Source organism: Pimephales promelas, chromosome 12 (genome assembly GCF_988280905.1).
Source record: "Pimephales promelas chromosome 12, fPimPro1.hap1.1, whole genome shotgun sequence".
Lineage (NCBI taxonomy): Eukaryota > Metazoa > Chordata > Actinopteri > Cypriniformes > Leuciscidae > Pimephales > Pimephales promelas.
In genome coordinates this window covers 21,941,734-21,962,060 of record NC_142780.1, presented here as the reverse complement: position 1 = coordinate 21,962,060, position 20,327 = coordinate 21,941,734, and the positions used below count along the sequence as shown (strand labels likewise).

General features: G+C 38.0%; 2 protein-coding genes across 6 annotated transcripts in view; one reads left to right on the top strand and one right to left on the bottom strand.

Annotated features, from left to right (window-relative positions):
- The window catches only part of alg2 (ALG2 alpha-1,3/1,6-mannosyltransferase), a 70,055-nt gene extending 50,112 nt beyond the window's left edge, over nucleotides 1-19,943 (top strand). For 4 of the 5 annotated variants that reach the window (XM_089117707.1, XM_089117704.1, XM_089117705.1 and 1 more), the window contains exons 5-6: nucleotides 17,026-17,351; nucleotides 18,486-19,943. In XM_089117707.1, coding sequence (XP_088973833.1) covers nucleotides 17,043-17,351; nucleotides 18,486-19,385 — 1,209 coding nt within the window. In that variant the 5' untranslated portion in view covers nucleotides 17,026-17,042 and the 3' untranslated portion in view covers nucleotides 19,386-19,943. Of the gene's footprint in view, nucleotides 1-16,144; nucleotides 16,432-17,025; nucleotides 17,352-18,485 lie in introns of those variants that run through there. The other variant, XM_039679713.2, reaches the window with a different exon arrangement.
- On the bottom strand, nucleotides 12,728-16,097 carry sec61b (SEC61 translocon subunit beta). Its single transcript, XM_039679714.2, has 4 exons — nucleotides 15,946-16,097; nucleotides 15,161-15,258; nucleotides 14,792-14,896; nucleotides 12,728-13,091 (listed from the first exon to the last, which is right to left on the bottom strand). Exons 1-4 carry the CDS (start codon nucleotides 15,946-15,948, stop codon nucleotides 13,004-13,006), a joined length of 294 nt encoding a protein of 97 aa, XP_039535648.1. The 5' UTR covers nucleotides 15,949-16,097; the 3' UTR covers nucleotides 12,728-13,003.
- Nucleotides 19,944-20,327: the final 384 nt, after the last annotated feature.

The following is a 20,327-nucleotide window of genomic DNA, read 5'->3' as shown; positions in this document are numbered from 1 at the left end:
AAACCAACAATATTTTTTTACAGTGTGTACTTTCCTTGACTCTGAGATTTTTATGAAAAGCTATAAAGAAATCAACAATCATGTTGAAGATGCCACAGAGTACAGCATCTGGGAATAAATACTAGTGAACCATGTCAAGAGCTTAAGAGAACACTGGCTTGTAAAGGGTTGAACTAAAGAACCAGAAACCAAATGGAAAGCTTGTCTGGAGTTTGCCAGAAGGCATTAGTGACCCAGTTGGGATGTGGGAAAATATTTTGTGGTTAAACGAGACTAAATTCACAGCAATACTGTATATTTGGTGAAAATCTAACAATGCAGACACTTTGAATTAGAAAGCACCAAATCTTTTTAAAACAGAAGAAAGAATGGATGTTATGCATTGCAGGATAATACTGTAAGAGTCTAAAAAACTGAAGCTTTGGAGAAAGTCTTTCAGGATAGTGATCCCAAAGTTCAAGTCAGTGCTCTGATCTCAATCCAACATTGTGGCTGACAATCATCAAGTTAAGTCTGAAGAACATGCCCAGATTAATGGGCCAAATGCAAAGTTGGTTCAAAGTCTGCAAAACTGTTTCAAAACAGGGCAATAAGTACAACACATACAAGCACCAACTACACCTTAAACAATCATATCATTAAAAGCTATTCTAAACAAATATGTTTTTATCTGAACCTTAAAATGGGAAATTGAATCCAATTGGCGAATGTGTAAAGTCCAATTGGTAAAGTGTTCCACAGCTTAGGCGCCACACAACTAAATGCTCTAACATCACAGGAACTCATCTTGAAGTTTGGAACAGACAATAAGTCTGCAGAAGAGGATCTCAAAGAGCGCAATGGTCTATACAAATGAAGACGATCTAAAAGATATTGAGGTGTACTGTGTTTAGATCTAAAACCCGACTGAAAATGCGCAAAAATGTCATTGTCTTGCAAATGTGATTCAAATTGAGTTGCTACTATTCTCTCAAGTAATTATTTAGATCATTAGGATCAGCACCAGGTCTTCTGAGAATTGGAGTGATAAAAACCGTTTTTAATGATGGAAGAACAGTGGCAGTAGATAATGATGAACATACTATAGCTGTAATAATAGGAGAGATCGAATTTTACAAGACTTAACTAAAACGGTAGGAAAAGGATCTAGTAAGCACATCGAAGACTTAGACTTAATGATCAGCTTAGTAATGGAATCAACTGAAGGCAGCTCAAAGTTGGAGAAAGAACTTGTAGACCATCTGGTATAATTATTAAAACATTTTGATAATCACTAGACATTAAGTCAGAATTAAGTAGTTCTTGATGTATACTGTCAATCTTAGATCTAAACATTTTTGAAACAGATTCACACTGACAGGGTGCAAGTGAAACAGTATTGTGAGGCTTCAACAGTTTTTTAACAGTACTGAATAACCCTTAAAGACCTATACAGCCGCCGGCGGCTAAAAATAACTGTTGTTCTTAAATGTTAAATAACTTTTGAACCGCTGCTCCAATCCGTATGCTTTAAAAAGTCCCATAAAGAGGAGATTCGCGGCTTTTCTGTGATATCGGGTTAATCGCGTTTGGACATTCAGAAGCTCCGTAGTGAATGTGATTGCGTCATCAAGTTTTGATCAGCATTGATTCGTCAAAGAAACCCGTGCGTTTTTTTCCTCTGAGCCAATCATAAATGACTGTTAATGCTTAGTCCCACCCCATCCCCAGATTGGTTAAAACTATCATCTACTCAACCAATAAATATAGTTCTTGGTCTTTTGCACGACCAATTAGCATCTTTCTTTAGAAATTTGAACAGAGGTAAAGTCAAAGTAGTTCATAGGCTATGTATGTAAGTGTGTGTGTGTGTTTATATATATATATATAAGTTTTATTTATATATAAGTTTTTTTTTTTTTTTTGCTTCATTGTTCTACTACAATGTTTCTATTTATGTAACTTCCTTAACTTTTTTGGACACATCTAAATTGTCAGTATGAAAAACACTGTTTTCACTGAAACAATGCTTTTCAATGAAAATCGCCTATCATAATGTTGTAATAAATGCCTATAACTTGCTTAGGGATTGTTGCATGTAGTCAAAATTACATCTGGAAATGTAAAATATCCAAGTACAGCTTTCTAAAGGAAAAAATCCAAACTTCAGGAGGATTTGTTTGAGTTGAGTAAAAAAAAATCACTACAAATATGCTGCCGTTTTTCTTAAATCTGGTAAATTCATCCATTCTAAGACATATTAAATGTAAAAATGGATTATTTAAATGAGATAAATTGAAACTTCAAGTTCTCCTGATAAAAATGATATATGGCACTTGATGCTGACTGCTATAATGGGTTAGAAAAACAAAGAAAAGAAAAAGCGGTGCAGGTGCTCCAAAAATGGTCTAGGTCTTTAAGGGATAAAGTCCTTGTATTGCTTTGTCCATTGGCAACAATATTTGCATAAAAAGATGATTTTAATCCATTACAGTGTACAAAACAATCGTTTTAATAATGGCAGGAGCTGCGTTTGTATGAAACGAGAGAGCGAGTCTGCTATATCCGGATGACATAATTAAATAATTGTACGCTAAATGATTGATTTGAATTGTAATATTTTATCAGCTCACTAAACGTCCACAAAGAAAAAGTGTATAGCGCTGATGTCAGTTACCCGGATGAGCCTGTGTTATCAGTTTTTAGCGGTTGTTATCTGGGAATAACATACTGCTGGATGGTGTGACTGACCAATCAGAATCAAGCATTTCACAGAGCCGTGTAAAAAAACAGATTAATTAATACTGTAACAAATGTATTGCTCATTGTGAGTTTGTTAAATAATACATAAACTAATGTTAACAAATAAGACCTTATTGTAAAGTGTTACCCAAATCTTTTGTAATTTTAGAAATGACCTTACTGTCACTGTCTCTTTACAGTGTTGATTCAGTACATTAACTGAATCCACTCTGAACTGACTTCAGCTGAACAATAACACTATTTTCTTTTAGAGCTGCTGCACAGCCAACATGATATCTGTTTGCACCATTGAATAATTCAAATTTAATGCATTCTAATAAAATTATAAATTTCTTTAAAAAATAAAAATAAAACTTGGATATTCAAACACAAGTCAAATCTTTCTGGACTAATTAAATCATGTTCATCTTTCACAAGATTTCAACCGAGACCATGTCTGATATCTCCGGCTACGCTTGGACTCTGCTGACTGTGGATGAATCAAACAGATTTTCCATGACACAAAATTAAGCGTGTCCTTTCTTCTACACTTGTGAGCGACTGCGACCTAGATAAACACTCAAAACACAAGACACACAAGCTTGTTCATGTAAGATCGCATTATAAACTCACCTCAATAATGTAACATTTATATAGAGAGTGAAAAAATATATGTTGGTACTATAAAGAATGGGGGACGGATTTCTTTAAATGTAGCCCCCCTTTATATGTGGTAAGCTTTCCAGAATGCGCAAGCAAAACAGACGAGGGATAAATGAGAAGAGCGACAGATGTACTGTACTGCAGCGGACAAGGAGAGAGGAAGGACATAGTGTGTGAGACGTGACAGTGACACCCTGGTCCTGTGTCCACCCCATGCCGCATGACATCACAGGGTGATGCTGGCTGGGACAGCAAGAAAACAGACATGCACACTCATGCTTCCATAAGCCTTATCTCCCGGCTGTCCCTAAAGCATTATAACGGTCACGTCTGTTTGGACGTGGAAGCTGAGAGAAGGAGAACAATTCGTTCAGTTGGAACTTTTTTCCACAGTTTTAATGCCAGATTCCTCGATGTTATGCAGTTCTCTTCATTTTTAAGAGATTCACACACTCTCATCCTCGTCCTCTCTAACAACAGAAAGAGACTATGAACAGGATATTTCTAGAAAAGAATTTTTTTTTTACTTTAACTATTTATCTATTTATGTGTTATTTATACACTCACCTAAAGGATTATTGGGGCTGTTGCTTCAATGCATTTAGGGGCATGGTCCTGGTCAAGACAATCTCCTGAACTCCAAACTGAATGTCAGAATGGGAAAGAAAGGTAATTTAGGCAATTTTGAGCGTGACATGGTTGTTGGTGCCAGACGGGCCGGTCTGAGTATTTCACAATCTGCTCAGATACTGGGATTTTTCGCTCAACCATTTCTAGGGTTTACAAAGAATGAAAAGGGAAAAACATCCAGTATGAGGCAGTCCTGCTGGCGAAAATGCCTTGTTGGAGAATGGGCCGACTGATTCAAGCTGATAGAAGAGCAACTTTGACTGAAATAACCACTCGTTACAACCGAGGTATGCAGCAAAACATTTGTGAAGCCACAACACGCACAACATTGAGGCGGATGGGCTACAACAGCAGAAGACCCCACCGGGTACCACTCATCTCCACTACAAATAGGAAAAAGCGGCTACAATTTGGAAGAGCTCACCAAAATTGGACAGTTGAAGACTGGAAAAATGTTGCCTGGTCTGATGAGTCTCGATTTCTGTTGAGACATTCAGATGGTAGAGTCAGAATTTGGCGTAAACAGAATGAGAACATGGATCCATCATGCCTTGTTACCACTGTGCAGGCTGGTGGTGGTGGTGTAATGGTGAGGGGAATGTTTTCTTGGCACACTTTAGGCCCTTTAGTGCCAATTGGGCATCGCTTAAATGCCACAGCCTACCTGAGCATTGTTTCTGACCATGGTTACCATATACCCATCCTCTGATGGCTACTTCCAACAGGATAATGCACCATGTCACAAAGCTTGAATAATTTCAAATTGGTTTCTTGAACATGACAATGAGTTCACTGTACTAAAATGGCCCCCACAGTCACCAGATCTCAACCCAATAGAGCATCTTTGGGAAGTGGTGGAACGGGAGCATCGTGCCCTAGCAATGCTATCCTATCAATATGGGCCAACATTTCTAAAGAATGCTTTTGGCACCTTGTTGAATCAATGCCACGTAGAATTAAGGCGAAAGTGGGGTCAAATAGAGTAGTATGGTGTTCCTAATGATCCTTTAGGTGAGTGTATTTCGGTTCTAATTTTTGTTTCTTAGTTTGTTTTTGATTATTTATATTTTAATTTATTACAGTTTTATTTCAAATACCAAACTTAACAATAAGAGAACTGCAAAAAAGACAGGAAAATTATGAAAATGTTCAATTGTGCTATCAATTATTGATTTACATGTGCCATTGGACGACACGAAACAACAAAAGCCTCACTGACTACTTTTTTGTTTCTGTCTATGTTGGGGGATGACATCCTACCTTCAAGTCAGGACATTCTGTGAAATTTCTCATTTTGTGTCCCATTAAAGTAAGTTAAAGGAGAACTCCGGCGAACAATGAACCTTTGGTCTAATAAAACATCGGTACTTAGTCAATCGTTCTCTGAGTTTTGTTTTCATGATAGTCGAATGTAAAGAGTTTTATCTCTAAAAATTGTTTAGCGTATAATGCTGGGGGCATTGAGTAAGTAAAAAGAAATCGCTAGTTTATACCACTAACAAGGCTCAAAATAGCCCCACACTCACACAGTAACATAATGGCGCTCCATACATGCAAAACGAAGCATTGAGAACTTTGTAAGTGTACAGACCGTTTACTAAGAAGATACTTTATAAAGACAGTTCACTTCGCGTATACAGACAGCAGCCATCTTAAAAAATAGTCTCGATAAGTCGATCCCCGAACGCCGTTCATACAGTTCAGAAGTTCGTGTAACTTCATACAGTTCAGATCACTCAGCACGATGTTCGTGGTTTGACTTATCGAGACTATTTTCTAAGATGGCTCCTGTCTGTAAACGCGAAGTGAACTGTCTTCATAAAGTATCTTCTTATTAAACAGTCTGTACACTTCCAAAGTTCTCAATGCTTCGTTTTGCATATATGGAGCCTCATTATGTTACTGCGTTAGTGTGGGGCTATTTTGAGCCTTGTTAGTGGTATAAACTAGCGATTTCTTTTTACTTACTCAATGCCCCCAGTACTAGCATTATACGCTAAACAGTTTTTAGAGATAAAACTCTTTACATTCGACTATCATGAAAACAAATCTCAGAGAACGGTTGACTATGTACCGATGTTTTATTAGACCAAAGGTTCATTGTTCGCCGGAGTTCTCCTTTAAATGGGTTTGAAACAACGTGAGGGTGAGTAAACGACAAAGTAGCTTTTAATACAATTAGATCAGCAAATTACAACAAATTGGAATTTATTCTTGGCTAGTGACAGCTGCACCTGACCCGTGGTACAGCCTCAAAAAGCAAATTACACACTCACACATGCTCTGTCTGGCTCTACCACCCATGAAATGCACACTGGGAGTGTGTGTTGTCTTGTGAGAGCTAATCCAGGCCCTACAGAAGCATGTGTTACAATTGCTGAGGTCTTTGGTGATATATAGCACTGCATGGCGTTTGTGTAATAGTGCTGAGTGTCTGTTACATAGTCTTGCATTTGGCCCTCTCTCATTAGGCAAGCCCCCCTCTCGTCTCACCACCTGACCGGTCTCCTTGAGCAGTAGTGGAAAAAGCTGGCCCTAAAAATAACACTCACACACTCATGCACCTCAGGGATGGGACAGAACATGTGTGCTAGTGAGAGGGGGGTTAATATTAGAAAGCACATACAGTAATACGAAGAGGGGAGACCATCCACGTTGCCTGCACCATTTTAATCGGTGACTTGGGATATCCTCGTGCCCCCCAACGTCGTACGAACGTAGCGCATTCTTAAGCAGGTCACACGTTCACACATATTCCACATTCCAGCGGCAGTCACACACGCTGTATCATCACTGCCTTCTCAGCACTCAGTACACTGCTATTTCTGTCTGCGTGGACCTGGAAAAAGACAGTGGTGGACAATTCGAGAGGAAGAGAGAAAGAAAGGTAGGGGGTGTTCTCTCCTCACTGCCAACGGAGTCACATTATATAGGCCAACTTACTGCCTGTCATCCATCCAGAGTTACAACAGTTCCAGATGATCACCCTGGTTTGGTTTAAACCACCACCGTGCCAGCTGACGTTTGGCCACATGCCACTGCTCAAAATGAAGACGTGATGACACCGTTATCACTCTGCATCAGATGATGATATTGAGCTCATTGGCTCGCGATCGTTTGCTTGTCTTCTGTCAGTTCTTCTGCTCTTCTGCTCACATGGCGGCCGGTTTCTTCCTCATTAATGATTGACTGATCAAAAGATCCGGCATTTTTACTGATTGAGGATGTAAACTAGGCCTCTGTTTGCTTCTGTACAATGTTCACTGAGAGTGTTAACATGTGAATTAATATGTAGGCCAGCGTAATCCGCCACTGTAAAAAGTGATCAGTTGATTTAACTCTAAAAGTACTCAATAGTTGAAATGGTAGCCTCAACAATATATCGTTTTGAGCAGCAGCTCAAGCTCAGTACAAATTTAGGGCATTAATTGCCGTGGATGCGACACAAGTTTCCTTACTAAAAAGTGTGTTTGTATTGTGTTAAATGCTCAACAAATACAAGCCTTGCGTGTTTTTTTCCCCTCAAGATGCTTATACAGAAGATAGTAGTAGTAGCATCGTCTACTCCTCTATTAACTTGATATGCAAATTGCATTGGGTCAAGCATGCCATGAACCTTTACAGACAGGATTTTCTTGACTAATCGCTCAAGGGCTAAAGGCCTAAGGTCATTAAGCTCTTTTGGGTATCTGTTCTTGGCCACAGGTATAACTACAGATTCCTTCCACAGTGTTGGGACCTTACGCTGGGAAAGTGAAAGTTAAAATGTCACATAATTATCTGCACAGGCTTTTAGAAATTTACCCATTATCCTATCAGGGAAAGGGCTCTTTTTATTTTGTAAAACATAGATATAACAGAATGGGCACTGATTGTTGGTTGAGAGGGGGCTGCACAATCACTCAAAACATCAAACAGATCACTCTGCGCATTTGTAAAATCATGTTCGTCATTAAAACGTAAATAAAAATCATTTATCTCATATTGTAATTCATATAAAATCACCACCCTGTAACTTTTTTACAATTTCCCATTTGTAAAAAGTAAAAAAAAAAAAAAATGTTGAGTTTTTGCGAGCTCTAAGTTTGAATTAAAACCATCAATAGAGATTGATCTATTATACTGTATGTATTTTGCTGGGACATCATGGCTTTCATGCCATCCCATACAGTTTTAAGTATAAATATTGTAATAGTAATAATAGTATTTATTTACAATAAACATCCCATACAGCTGTTTATGTTAAATAACAAAGATTATTTACTTTGTTTATTTATTTTATATTATATTATATTTATTTATTTTAAGGCAATGGATTTCCTCACTTTACTAAGTTAAGTCAACTGATTTTTTACAGTGATTTTTTAAATGAACATATTTTACTATATATATATATATATATATATATATATATATATATATATATATATATATATTATGAGCCAGCTCTTTTAATGAATAGTTCAGTCAGTTAGTTTAAAAAGACTGGAAGTTATCAGTTTCAATCAGTATCATGAGTCCTTCACTTTATTGAATCGGACAATCAGCATCTGACTCACTGAACTGAATATGTATCAAAATGTCAAAATGAAGAAAGATTTCTGTCATTATATATAAGCAATGTCAGCAATGATACATACTCAGTGCTCCTAGTGTGTGTGTGTGTGAGAGTGTGTGTCTCTAAGGACCTCAGTAACTTGGTGTAGCCATAGTGTAGGATCAATGGCGGCTGTCTCTCCATTCCATGCTTTATCAACCATATGATCCATTAAAACCAGGCACTCTACTAGCACGCATCCCTACACACACACACACACACTGCCATCCTGAAGCTGCTGCTCTTCTCCCGCCATTCCACACCAGTTGTCCGCTCTGGCTCCCTGAGGAGAGTAGGCAATTCCAATATACGGCTCAAACTCATTGAGCCATACGCCCAGTTACACTGCCAGACACACACACACACGGTATACACGAGGCAGAAATGGACAGAGACAGAGACCGAAACAGAAATACACCCAAACATCAGAAGCATATAGATCAAAGAGACAGATTACTAATGGAGGCCAACAATCAGCTTTCTTTTTGACTTTAAACACTTATCACAGATTTGGTCTGAACCACAGGTGAAGGTGTGATAACCACAAAGTCTCTGTTATATGGGCGATTCTTCAATAAGAGGACAAAATAGAGACAAAATACTTTAATGAAGAAAAAAAAACATTTCTTCTTTGAAAGGATGCTATAGCACTGTAAGCACTGTAATGAATTTAAACTTTATAATGTCTACTCACTTAACCTCAGGTGTTGAATCTTTTTTTTTTTTTTCCCTGTCTTTGGATTTTGGAAGTTTTCCAAAAAGTGTTTAAATCAGGGAAAGCATACTTCAAAATGTTATTGTCCAAAAAACCTTGACATATTTTCATTTAGCGATTATGTGTACATTAAAATTATAATTCACTGTCACCAATTTTGATGTCATCACCATCATGCCAAGCATTCTAGAAAATCATTTTAAAGAAAAAAGTTTTATATTTAATAATTAAAGTTATTTAGTTATTTTAGATATAGCCTAGTGACAGTTTGAAGAAAATAAAATATTTTCAGATGTTACAGGACATTCTGAACAGTTTGAAAAATTCTAAATGTTTTATGTGAGCAGACACATGAATGTTTAGGGAAACCTCATTATGTGAGATCATTATGTATTTCTTAGGAACAGTGCATTTATTTTTAGCACAGATGAAATTCATGATAAGTGTACAAAAGATTTAAGAATGCAGTGGCTCACTTCCCACAGACAAGGAGTGTCTTGCCACTGCTGTATCTCTTGTTCTACTTATGCAAATGCCACCGTGTCATCACCTCCGGGCTATTACAAAATCGTCCTCACAAAATTTGTCTTTCAAGAAGACAAACCGCACTTGTCAGTTTTTATTTCACATGTATCATAAGTATGACATACTGCTGTAATGGGCGAACACATGTGGGTTGCTGATTAGAGAATTACAAATAACTACTGAAATATCCATGGTATGAATCGTGTTTTATTTTGACTGAAGGGTGTAAAGTGACCAGATTTAGACGAGCATGACCTGGCCTGTTTACACCTGCTATTATCATCCATATTGGGTGTTCCATTTCAGGAATGTGTGTTTTTCCAAATTTTTATATCTTTCAATATTCAAAACCGTAGGTTTAGCACAATGGATGACTGACAGTTGAGTAGTAGGACTTTTAAGCAACAACACATAATATTTACACTACAAATGCGATGTCGTAATGGGAGTTTACACCTCCAATGCGGTTTGAGTCATCGGATCACAAAGCATTTTGGACCCCGTTTAGACCTGACCACTCCTCTAATTTTCTTGTTTCAGTATTACACAGAATTTCCCCAAGTGGAAGGGTCCACCATACCGGCTTTTAGGGGGCGGGGGCAAACTGCACCCTTTCCTGAACCACATCCTCTGAAAATGAGCTTAACCTGCATTTCCACCTTGACTAGCGACTGCCAACCTGGGGTTTCCAAACTGATCCGCTCCACTTCTGGTTTCCTCCACATCACTCCCTTTCTCTCGAAAATAATTGTATTCTAATTTTGATTATAGTTAAGTTAAAAAAAAAAAAACGTACAGAGAATGTGTTGAAAGTGATATCATTGAAGTACAGGGGTGAATGTTTGTGTGTCCTCTGAGGAAAGAAAAGGTCTGGTAATATGTGTATGTGAGAGAAATAAAGAAGGAAGAAGTATCTGCATAGAAAATGAGCCATGTGGCCTTTAAAAACTGATAGCATGAGCTTCTGCATGCAGCTGCTGTTGGTGATATCTGTGAGTGGGGCTGTCCCTCTACACAGGCAGTGGTTAGAAGTCAGGAAATGGTTACAAGAAAAAAAAGCAAAAAAATGCACAGAAAAAAAACTGAATCTCGAGGTGTGAACACGCTCACCCAAACACGTTTTCAAATTTCAAATAAATTCAGGGTGAATTTCAGTGACTTCCTCTAGTCATTAAATATGCAAATAGACCCATATCCATGTCAAAATAAATATATATCGTATAATGGTGCGAAATATGACAAATAAACAATGAAAGTATATATATTTAAAAAATTATTTTAATATATGGTAAATACATTCATAATCACTCTTTTTTTGTTTTTGTAACTGGAGCAGCGATTGAAATTACTGTATGCTAATGCATTAGTCATAAACACTGAATCGCCAGCCTAAAGTAGCACATAGAGCCCAGTAGACAACAATTAAAACACAGTCCATGCAATTTCTCTCACACACACACACTCAAATGCACTCCTTGCCCATATGGATCCATTTTTAAGATGATACTGAATAATTCTGAGTGTGTTGTTAGCTGTTGGGATTAGAATGAACCAGAGGGAAACCTTACTCTCAGTTAGGACATTAATAATGAAGATCACAGACTTAAACTCGCACACACAAACACGGAGAGGCTGTTTAACCTATTAGAGTGGGTCACAGCGCCACCTAAAGGATCATTTCATGCTGTCGGGTGAAGATTTTGATTGACGTTCGCTTCTATGAACAGCTAAATCGCTTCTGATCCTTCAGTTTTATGTCCGTTTGTGGATATCATCAGCAAAAACAATTTAGCCAAATCTAGAATAGAAATTCTGAGGGATATTCATTTGTGGGTGAAATATTCCTTTAACAAAGGAATACTGAGGTAAATGATATGAACTGGCCTGTTTTGATTCCTAACATGCCTAAATGATGTGTAATAATCCTGTAGGTCATTAAATATTGAAAAATATAACATTTAATTTAGATGTTTTGACAAACATGCATCTAAGTGTTGCTAATGGAAGGGATGCTCGTCTATTTTTAAATGAAGATGATTTCTGTTAAACTGAGGCTAATTCACATATATCTTTCAGCCAAAAGATAAGCCATATGGAATCCCTCGTGAATTCAAATTGCATGCATTTTATAGTTCTACAAATCGGTAGTTTTATTGGCCACTTGCTTTGGCTTTCCTCCATACAGTTCTTGCATCGGCCACAACTCCTTCCCTGACTTTCACAACATATCTTAAAATATGTCACAATTTAAGGCACATTTCTAAAAGCTATATAAATGCCCTAATCGAACTAAGAACTAGTTCTGGCTTAGTCTAAGCCCTTATTTATATCCAGCTTCAACTCATTCCCAGTTCCATTACAGGCTGCAAATTAAATTGCCCACTTTCAGAAAAGATCTTATGAGGAGCTCAGGCACAGATTTTCTGGTTTCTGGGGTGCTGAGAAACCCATAATTTCAATGATTGAAATAATCTACCCATTTACAACAGATTGGGAATGTATAATTTCTATTTTAAAGCAAAGCCACATGTTGTGCCTTTTTAAAATAAAGAATTTCTGAGTTTTATTCCCTTTTTATATAATTTAGTGAGCTTGGCAGGGCAAGATTTTGTTTTTGCACAGGCACAGTTGATTTAGTGTTGATAGGACATGACTACAAGCTCAATGGAATTGGAATAATGGCACACCTATTACGTCAAGTTCAGAGACTGGTGGAACCAAAACAGCTCACACAGTAACGGCATGTCTGGAATGTACATTTGCATACAACCACTTTTTATCCCACAGACTGGAGATGTGCTAATTATGCCCTATGATGCAAATCAGACCCTCTGGTTTTTTCCCTTAATGAAAATGAAAGAAAAACAATAGTGACAAATGTTTTACAGCATTTTATTGTACAATTTTACATATTAGTTTGTACAAAGGATTAACAAAAAAAAAAAAGATGTCCTGATCTGGTGGAGGGAGGGCAAGATGAGGGTTTGTAAATTGCCAAATGGTTGTAGTGGCTGGGTTAACTTGAAAGGGGGGTGAAAACCCTTTGAAATTGAGGTTTTAATGAAGGAAAAGGTGTTGATGGTCAGAGTTTGGTCCAAGTCCAAGGGCTTAAGATTCAGCGGCAGACTTTAGGGTCCAGAGGTCATGCAGGTTTAGGAGCGCGTGTACTTTCCCCAGATGTGCAGCATGAATACAGATGCGATAAAGAGCAGACTCATCACCAAAACGGGTACTGGGCCACTGCAAGAAGGGGGAAAAGAAATAGATGGTATTACTGCCAGATCTCATTACGATCATAAAAAAAAAAATTGGTAAGACAGAGGGACCCCTAGTGGAGGATAGACAGACTAAACTCAGTAACTAATTCTCAATTTCAGAAGATCCTTGATTAGAATATGAGAGGAATTTAGATAAAGCTTGGCACAAACTTCCTCCCTGAGGGCCAATCGGGACTGCTCGTCTTAATCATGTGATAGAAGACGGTGTAATTAGGATTCTAAATGCTGGCGAGTATGATACTGTTAACGAGCTAGGTGGAAAATGTGGGGCTTTATTAAAGCAGGAACTGACCATCCCCTGAGTCGCTAGGCAGCCGCGTAACCATGCCGACAGAAGGCCCACCCCTCAGGCTTTAATTGATGTGACCTTTTCCAACGGAACTTTAATTAAGCTCAAAACACACAGACACACACACAACCTAAAGAGTGAAAAAGACTTCACTCATAACTCCAGACTCTCTAACTGTAAGAGACTCTTGACTGTAAATACAGCCACTGTAACCACACTCAAATCCATTCTGACATGCTCGGATAATTCCTACATATTGAATGAACAGATGTAACGTTACAAATCGAGAACCGCTCTTTAAATGAAAAAAGGAGAAATTGCTGTAGATGAACAGACTATAACAGAAGTTGGTTTCATTGAGAGAGCCTGTAAATACAGGCGCACACAGCTGTAGGAGGGGAAACGGCAGGGGAGACATCAAATAAAGGCGGAGGTTGAGCCCATGAGGCCAATTTCCTGTCGTTAAAATTTCATGTTTATCCTTATAAATGCTAAACCTCTCAGAACCCTCTGCCCGTCCCTTTCGTGTCACTTCCTGTTGAGCTGAGGGGATGAATTAAAAATGAGCATCTGTGTTGGTTCTCTGCACATTAAGTACCTCAAATCATAACCTTTTCTTATTTTGTCCTTAAATTAAGCAATAAAAATGTCTAGCGTGATTTCCTAGTTTGTGGTTTTATTGTGATTTTTTTAAAGTCATAATATCTAGCAATTAAAAAGGAAATTAAAATTACGAATATTGTCTTGTAATAAGAAAAAAACTGATATCAACATCTAAATTGGCTGATTATACCCGTTTTGCAGTCTATTTTCAAATACATGCCTGTTATATATTTGAACAACTGAATAAGAATTATATATAGTAACGTTACTAACAGCACCATTTATATGAACATTTCTAATGAACAAATAAAATGTAATTTTCAAACTATGTTATTTATGTACATACACTACAACTCCCATTCAAAAATTGGGGGGTTTTGAAAAAAAGTCTCTTATGTTCAACAATGCTGCATTTATTTGATCAAAAATACAGTAATAGTGTGAAATATAACAATTCATAGTACTCATTTTCTATTTTAATAGATTAAAAAATGTCATATATTCCTGTGATTACAAAGCTGAAGCTGTGCCTCTTAATATGTTTGTAGAAAACTTGATACAAATTTTTCACGGTTCTTTGAATAAAAAGCTAAAAAGAGCGCCATTTATTTTAAATACAAATATTTTGTAACATTCTACATGTCTTTACTGTTACTTTTTATAAATGTAATGCATCCTTCCTGAATAAAAGTATTTTTTTTTTTTTTTAAATGACATTTAATATTTTACTTTCTCTTTGGGTTTCTAAATCCTTCTGCACGAGTACTCACACTTTAAGTCCCGGTGAGTCCTCAGTGTAAAAGCGCCACATCCCTCCTGTGCCAGCTGATGCTGTGGATCTGCCTCCGCTGCGTGCGCCACTGCTAGGGGCTTTCCTTAAAGGAATCAACAATAAGACAAATAAAAAAGTCAGATATTATCAAACACTCAAATTAAATTAAAATGCCAACCAACAGATAAGAGCCTGACTATCAGTTCAGTGAGCAACTAAATCATACCCTGACGGTGTCACATTCACAGGACAAACATTAAATAGAGACTAATGAGTGTCAACTATCAGTTATAGAGGTCAGAATAAACAACATCACTTAGGTCCTGCTGATCAAATCACAGTTTTCTAATAAACAATCCATTCTTACCTCTGTCTGGCTGAGGTGCCAGCAGCGCGGGGGGCTACGGTCTTACTCGGGGAACGGCTGGAGGCACCAACATTTGTTGCACTAGCTGCGGGTCCAGGCTGCGATGACAGAAAAATAAAGGACTTGGTAAACCAAATGCACTGTGATTGACTTAATATGACTTCTGGCACGAACAGAAACTTGTGTATCATTCTTTAAGCAATAACATGCTACAATAAGAACAATAAGTTAATAATGCTGTTATATATATTATTGCAATAAATTATAATAATAACAGCAGACCTTAAATGGCTTATAAATCCCAAGATAAAATATATCTATGGGAGGATGATAATATATTTTTAAAAGAGATCACTAGATGTTCAATCCAAGATAATAGTTACATAATGCCACCTAAACTCAATAGTACAAGTATCCATGCTAAAAGAGTGGACCAGATTTAGACTGAAGAGCTGGTGTGGGGGTCCAAAAGAGAGCCACGTCTCCCAAACAAATGCGCTGATTCCAGCTAGTGAGCAAACCAACCCACAAACTGCATTGAATCGCCTGGCTGACGACTTAATACTATTCAAACCCCCACTGCTAGTTATTGAAACTCATATGCGATTAGCTACTAAGCAATTAATGGTAGAACTGAGTAGACTATTCCAAATAACGGTAACGTTAAGTTATTAGAAAAAAGCATGACTGGCTAGACAGCTAGCAATCCTGATATAACTGTTAATACGCGCAAAAAAATAATATAAAGCTCTCTATATAAGAAAAAACTGGATTAAGAAACTTACCATTTTGTTTAATAGTGTATATTTCAGGAGACTGCAGGTAAAATGATGAATATATTGACTGTCTCTATAACTGAACTCCAGCCGATCCAGATAACTACAAGAGAAAGATTATTGATGACGTCTCGCTGAGAAGGCCACGACAGCCATCTAAAGGACCCCCATAGGAGCCAGTAGAGCGCCTGACTGGAATTGTGATCTTGCGTGTTACTTTAGACGCAATTTGGATTCTTTTGTAAACCTAATTTGATATAAAATGTTAAAACCGCCCATAATAAAGGTAATTAAAATCAGAGAATGCAGCTTAGCTTCTAAATGTATTTTTGTGAAAACTCAAAGGCGGTAGAACAGAGTGCAGTGACGTGTCGCGTGCAATTGATGATGTGTACACAGTAGGGCAGACATTTTGGCTCAATCAGGAAGCCAGTTTCACTAAATAGCGAACTTTGAGCCATATTTGATCATTCATACAGACACCTGACGGTAAAGGTACGCGTTTTCTCGTCTCAGTGTTTTTAAACATTTTACTCTAAATATAATTTGAGTGTGTGTAAAGAAAATATGATGTTTTATGTGCTTTGTGTGCAATGTTGTCACTACTTAGTATGTAGCAGGGTATGTACTGAGTCTACACTTACTGTATTTGACATACTGTATAAGAATAAATATTTATGTTTTCCCAACTTTGAATTGGCGTTTCGCACTTGGACTGTAATATACAATAGAAGGTATATTGGAGTTCATGACAGATGTTCCAGTGAACTGTTGTAACATCGTAGAGACAGAATATACTTGATGCAATCTAGGTAAAGATGTAGTTAGATTAATCATCTGATCTGATTAAAACAATGGTAACTTTATAACCATTCTTTGGGAACAAATGTGTACCCAGAAGTGAGCTAAAACTGACACACAAAAAAAATAGATGCCTATGAAATGTTGTCATTTAAATAGCTAAGCAAATATAAGTGTATGTATATAATTACTAGGTTTTGTGGCAAAAGAGTAACTGGAAAATCTAGTTGCTTTGTGTTGAGCTTAAAAATGAGGTTTAACTGTCATTTGACCTTTTTGACTCAACAGGTTCTGGTCAGAACAGGATGGTTCGGGTGGTGTTTCTGCACCCTGATCTGGGTATAGGTGGAGCGGAGCGTCTGGTGGTGGATGCAGCTGTAGCTCTGCGATCTCGCGGCTGCACTGTTCAGATCTGGACGGCACACTATGACCCCCAGCACTGCTTCTCTGAGACTCTCTCGCCTGACCTGCCTGTGTTGTGTGTGGGCGACTGGCTGCCCACCAGTGTGTTTGGCTATTTCCACGCTCTCTGTGCATACCTGCGCATGATCTACCTAGCTCTTTATCTTGTGCTCTTTAGTGGGGAGGAGTTCGATGTTATTTTCTGTGATCAGGTAACTACTAATGCTACTAAAACTGGCTACTTATTATAAGTGTTATGTATTGTTTATATACCACTATAGTATTTTTGAATACTATATTATATTATATTTTCAGTTGTCAATTTCATTTTAGTTTTAGTAATTATGGTATGTCCTTAAATCATATTTATTTATTTACCTTTAATATATCTTTATTTCAGTTTTAGTAATTTTAGTACTTCAAATTAGTCAGATTAATTTCCAACAAATATTTTTTATTTATTTCTCTTTTTAGTCAACTTTAGCATGGGTGTGTTCACTTATGCTAAGCACTGTATTCTCAATTCATCAACTCATTGATTGTTTCAATGATCTGGTCAGAGTGAGTCTCTAGTTAAACTTTAACAACCGAATTCATCAAGTCTGACCCAAAATAAGACAAGAACCTGGAGTGAAAGAGAGGTACTAATGACAAATTGTATTATTGTTTATTTTAAAATGTAATGTTATTGTAGAATGAAATAGTTAGTCATCTGGCAAGTTATCATCACAAATTTTTCTCTACTGAAGTCTTGTTTCATCTTGAAGAGGTTTATTTTGCAACAAACTACATTGAATCCCTGACTCCCCTGGAATCAAAGCCATGACTTTGGTGTTGCTAGAGAAGCCAAGAGACATAAAAACGATCACAGTAGCGCCATAGACACTGGTTAAATAAAATGTAGTGGTCATCATAGAGAAACATTTGACCACTCAGTGCTGCAATTGGCCAGTCAGAATTGAGTATTCCAGAGAGCTGTTCACATCAAAATCCCTTTCAAAGTAAAGTCTGTTCACTCTGCGCCCATATTTGCAATGAACATTGCCATAAATGTTGTTTCTTATGCTCAAATAGGGTTCAAAAAAGCTTCTTTCACAAGCTAGACCAGCCAATGCGCATGTGCAGTCCTAAGCGCCAGTCTCAGAACACTTTTTGTAGAAACTGGAGCTTTGGTGATTGGTTCTTTTATTTAAAAGGCAGGACATCTGCTATATTTCATGCGGCACTATTCTCCCATTCATAAGTAATATGAGTGCATATTAAAGTATTAAGTCTCTAAAGTCTTTGGAGACTACCAGGACTAAATCTTCAAAACTAGCAGGTTTAATTTTATCTCCTATTTCCAGGTCTCAGCATGTATTCCCTTTTTGCGTTTGGCACGTCCCAGGAAGAAAATCCTATTCTACTGTCATTTCCCTGACCAACTACTGACTCAGCGTCGCTCTGCTCTAAAGCGGCTATATCGCGGCCCCATCGACTGGTTTGAGGAACTGACCACAGGCATGGCCGATCGAATTTTGGTCAACAGCCAGTTCACAGCGGAAGTCTTCAAACAGACGTTCCCCAAATTAGCTGAGATCCACACCGACGTCCTCTATCCCTCTCTGAACTCTGCAGCTTTCAATGATGAAGTGGAGGATCTCAGCGGGCTGCTCCCTGAAGGGCGAAGCTTCCTCTTTCTGTCAATCAACCGCTACGAACGCAAGAAGAACCTGCCGTTGGCGCTGCAAGCGTTAGCGTCCCTGAAGGAGCGTCTGTCTACGGGGGAATGGGAGCGTGTGCACCTTGTGATGGCGGGGGGTTACGATGAACGCGTGGTCGAGAATGTCGAGCACTACGAAGAGCTGCGCTCACTAGTGGCCTCTCTTGGCCTGGAGGACCATGTCACATTCCTGCGCTCTTTTTCAGACAAACAGAAGCTGTCTTTGCTGCACAGCAGCACTTGTGTACTGTACACCCCCAGCAATGAACACTTTGGCATTGTACCCATTGAAGCCATGTACTCACGTTGCCCCGTTATTGCAGTTAACTCGGGTGGACCGTTAGAGTCTGTGGCCCATGACGAAACAGGCTTCCTCTGCGAACCCACCTCTGAGTGCTTCTCCGAGGCAATGCAGAAGTTTGTTTCAGACCCTAAACTCAAGCAGCGTATGGGACAGGCTGGTAGAGCGCGGGTACAGAAGCACTTTTCGCTGCAGGCCTTCACTGAGCAGCTCTACAGTCATATCACCAACCTTACCCAATAACCAATTATGCCATCATAAAGGCCATTCCGCTTCGGACCAGCACGCAGATGCATCCTACCAGTCCGGTTGCCGTGGAGGGAGTAATGAAAGTATGTCGTCACTAATGAAAGAAAAGAGCAGCAGGAGTTAACATGGCTTAAGAGTATAATACAAGCCTTGAAGAATGTGGAGCACTCGTCCGACCGAGAGGGTAATGAATTATTGTGCGCCAGCCACATTGATCAAGCTGGTCACTGCGAGGCCTGAGTGTGTATGTGTGTGCATTTTTTTATGCCGAAGGACCATTAGAGAGTTTCTCGGACAGAAATCGATAGAGAAGTTTCTGTGCCCTGCTCTGTTCGCCAGTGTCTATGCTTTTGTTTAGTGATAACTATAGAGGATGTTACGAGTTATTAAAGTCTCAAACTAAAGATGCTCATAATAAGGTTGTTTGAGTCGAAAAGAAGTTTTCCTACAACACTGAAGGTCATATGCTGTATTGGGTTTGAGGTTGTTACTGATTGTGTATCTATTGATACAAGACCAAAGCCCAGAATAAATGAGATGCTGTGTTGTGTTTGACTTGGTCATTTGAAGCTTTTATTTTTATTTTTGTATACATTGGATACAGACAGAACATAGCCTATTTACTTCAAATTAAAACAGATCACTGTTGTGCCAACATTTTATTTTTATATAATTTGACCAACCATTTTTTTCTTGGTCTTTTGAGCATTTTATTTTCAAGTTTTCCAAAACCCCATTTTTGGGATCGTTAATCTAAAATGAAAATCCTTTCATTATTTAATCACCCTCATGTTGTTTCAAACTTGCATGACTAACTTTCTTCTGCTAAACAAAGATATTTCAAATGTTTTTTGTGCATATAATAAAATATGTGTTTTGGACCCCATTGACTGTCATTGTGTTCAAAATATTTTCTATTGTGTTCGACAGAAGAAA

What these genes read in the sequence shown, in the direction of transcription:
- sec61b (XM_039679714.2), bottom strand. An exon ending in GGCACCTCAGCCAGACAGAG is followed by an intron (nt 14,897 to 15,160) that starts GTAAGAATGGAT and finishes GATTCCTTTAAG; the next exon opens with GAAAGCCCCTAGCAGTGGCG. An exon ending in GACTCACCGGGACTTAAAGT is followed by an intron (nt 13,092 to 14,791) that starts GTGAGTACTCGT and finishes CCCTTCTTGCAG; the next exon opens with TGGCCCAGTACCCGTTTTGG.